The 3,625-nt window shown below is 45.5% G+C and overlaps 1 protein-coding gene across 1 annotated transcript; it reads right to left on the minus strand.

Annotated features, from left to right (window-relative positions):
* Window positions 1–781: 781 nt before the first annotated feature.
* Window positions 782–2,239, minus strand: LOC127670959 (putative sperm motility kinase W). Its single transcript, XM_052165575.1, has one exon. The coding sequence runs from the start codon at window positions 2,237–2,239 to the stop codon at window positions 782–784; it is 1,458 nt and encodes a 485-aa protein (XP_052021535.1).
* Between the last annotated feature and the right edge of the window lie 1,386 nt (window positions 2,240–3,625).

The following is a 3,625-nucleotide window of genomic DNA, read 5'->3' on the forward strand; positions in this document are numbered from 1 at the left end:
AGATATTAGATGTCAGGGTAACTTAAACCTGGGCACCTTAGACAACAGCAGGCTCCTCTTTCTGAGGACGTCCTACTGAATGAGAGCTTCCTTGGAGGATGACACAATTATGGTAAGAGCCAAGAGGCTCAGAATGCAAGGACACTGGAACAAGTGCAGGGATGGGAGAAGTTATGGACCCTTTCCATAAGACTAGCATGATGCTGTATGCCAAGGCTCTGAATGCCACAGTGGAGGTTCTAGAGACACTAAAACCATGTCCTCTCTAAGACTCATGCAGGATACACAGGAACTGGGTATCCAGGTCTGCTTCTCCATGGAGGTATCCAAGCAGCAATGTCAGACTTCACAGGTCTCAGCACACCCTGCCTGTCCAATTGAATTGTAGGAAGATAGAGGTGGCCCCTTTGTATTTTGACCATGGCTACTCTGCCAGGCACTGGGTCCACAATCTGAGTCTCTATCTGAATATGTCCAGCATGGATGACAGCTCCACATTCCCCCTTTCACCTTGGCTGTATCCACAGGCACTTGCTGATTCCTGCTAGTTCAGTTGAATCAGACACCACCTAGGCATTCTCCAGTTAGATTGCTTCCTCAGACGGTAAGTCAAGGAGCAGGGTCTAATCCAGCTGGGGTAGAAATACATCTGACCATCCCGAGAGACCCCAGAAATAGTCACCTTTTTGATTTTTTCCAATGAGAAATGAATAAATACAGAGATAATAAAGTTCAGAACCAAGATGCACCCTCCCATACTTGCCTTCACTCATCCGGCCTCTTACAGGGGAGCCACTTTCTTTGAGGATGGATGTGGGGTTTTTCTCCTTGGAGCCCGGGGGAAACAACAAAGTCTCGACAGGCAATCCCTGATTCTGTTGCGTAGTTTCTTAAAGCGCCCGATCTTCACAGGGGGAGGTGATGCTTCCACAGCAAAGCTTGGCTCGGGTGCCTCGTCTATTTTGTCTACCAATTTGGTGCTGCAGACACACGGGGCAGTCATAGCTCCAGACCGGAGGCCACGGGTAGAATCGGTACTCTTGTTTGGACAATGGAGGACCATGGGCAGCAAGGAGACACTTCTGGCCACCTTGAGACCTGATAGTAGTGTCAAGGCATCAGGTCCCTGCTGTCCTGAGGGCTGGTTGTGGAGGAGGCCAAAGCTGGGTTCACTGGCACTTTTTTTGAGGGGAAGACCAGTGGTAGATGCATGTGCTGGTAATGGGGGTAGCGTAGGGCATGGATCTTCAGGCTTGGCTGAACTGGTAGGTATAGTCTCGATTCCTAAGCGTACCTGTTCTTTTAAAAGCAAGTAGGTCCCCATTTTTTCATCAAACCATTTCTTCTGCACGGATTCCAAGATGTCGTTGGCATTAAACCCCATGCCACAGAGCCTGTCCACGATGTTGCAGTCTGGGTAGGCATCAGTCTGGATCTTTGCTTCACATTTCATTACCCATGGATGTTCTTCAATGTCTTCAATGGAGGGCCTCCTCTCTGGGGCAACGGTGAAGATCTGGTGGATTAGATTTTCAAGGTGACCAGAGAAGTAAGATGGAATGTGATAGGTCCCCGTGGCAATGTTTTTCTCTGTCTCTTTAACATTGTTTCCTGTGAACGGGTAGTACCCAGTGGTAATATAAAAGAGTAGCACGCCCAAACTCCATACATCTGTCTTCTTACCATCGTATGGCTCCCGTAGTACGACCTCTGGGGCGTAAAAGCCTCTGGTCCCACACCTCACATTCAGTAAGCTGCCCGGTCTGCATTTGATGGCCAGCCCAAAGTCTGTCAATTTTACATTGCCATCCTCATCCCTGAGTATATTTTTGGCCTTAATATCTCGATGGGCGATGCCAAGATTGTGGCAGTATTTAATGGCAGCCACGATCTGTCCAAAAACTTCTTTCGCTTCTTCCTCATGCAGAGGACCATTCTCCTTTATAAAGTCAAATAAAGTTCCTCCCGCAGCGTATTCAAGAACAAAATTAATGTGGCCTGTTGTTATTAGTACCTGGAAGAGGCGGATGACGTGTGGATGGTTTAGCCTCTCCAGTACTGCTCTTTCCGACAGGATAACGACAATGTTCTTGTTGGTGATCTCTATCGTTTTGATGGCAACCAGGGCATTGGTTTTCAGGTGGCAGGCTAATTTTACAGTGCCAACTGAACCCTCCCCAAGATGGGAAAGCACCCTATACTGACTTGCCAAATTCTCAATTTTGGTGTTGCTAGCCATAAGGCTAAGTGTTCCGTGCGCTCTGGTGCACACAGGTGGTGAGGTATAACCAAACGATAACTAACAAACTCGAGTGCACTGAACGAGTCCCACAGGTCACCATAAAAAGCTCCCTGCTCCGTATGGACAAATTCAACAGGCTGGTCCACAATCTTATACAGAGGGCACCCATTCTTTCCATCACAGAGGTTCTTTGTGAGGTCAGAGCACAAAATGCACCAAGCAGAGGTTACAACCCATAGTAGCTGTCCTCACTCTGAGCCAGAGGGACCTTTCCATTCTCATGAAAATGAGACTAGCCTCTGTAAGCTTCTTCTTCAACAGATCAAAGAGACAGATATTTACTTGTTTAACAATCACAGGCAGCAAAGTGCCTTAGTGGCCATTGTAGTTGGATGCTGAGTATGTCAAACCAACCATCTGGACTTTCAAAGATGTGGTGCATTTTGTACAAGTGTTCTGCAGAGAATCTTAGTCACCACAAAATGTGGGAGCTTTTCTACCCAGCCACTTTATTCCCAGAATAAGACTCTGAGCCTTAATTATTCACGAAGAAATACCTAGGCCATAAGCTTTGACCAGTTCCCCAGTTGGCTTCTAAGTGATATAACCCATCTACTCTAGTCTGTGTCTGCCACATAGATGGTTATCTCTCCTGAGATTCATGTTTCTTCTGTCTTCCTCAGAGTTCAAGGCCAATCTGCAGATCTTCACTGTTTCCTAGAGTCCTATCTCTTCCAGCCTGACATCCCACCTTTTATTTCCTGCCTTGCTTAATTGACCCTCAGCCTTTTATTGACAAGTAATGCTTGTACACAGTACCAAAGAGATTCTCTTTATATATTCCCCTCCATAGTCCAACTAAATGCCCATTGCTAACATTAGTAAACTATAATCCCAAGGAACAATTATGAAAACCAGCAGATAAGAATTATGCCCACAGTGTCCATTTTAACTATTTGAACACAGTAGAGGAAAGTACAGTCAGAATTAACTTGCTGATTGAGTTTGTATACAGAAATCATTTTCTATCAAACCATGCATTTATAAACCTAAGAGTTTCTCCTAGACCTTATAACAGTTTTTGAAATTCTAAATAATTTACACTGAAATATGAGACTATGACTACCTAGTCTTCAATCTCATAAGAGACCTCAGGAGTTAAATAGCCTGAATAGCCAGAAAATACAACATAAGCAGCTTCCAAATCTGTAGAAATGAGAGGGACAGCTGGTTCCTCGGACAGTCACCCAAAATGTCTGTGCATCTTTGGAGCATCTATCTTTTAGCCTTCTGAACCAGAATATCTGGCAGATGTATCTATAAAGTAGGGATTGTGAAGGACTCCTTACCTTCTCATGGCAGAGCTTGGCCATCGACTTCCCT

The sequence above is a fragment of the Apodemus sylvaticus genome, chromosome 20, assembly GCF_947179515.1.
Source record: "Apodemus sylvaticus chromosome 20, mApoSyl1.1, whole genome shotgun sequence".
Taxonomy (NCBI): Eukaryota; Metazoa; Chordata; class Mammalia; order Rodentia; family Muridae; genus Apodemus; species Apodemus sylvaticus.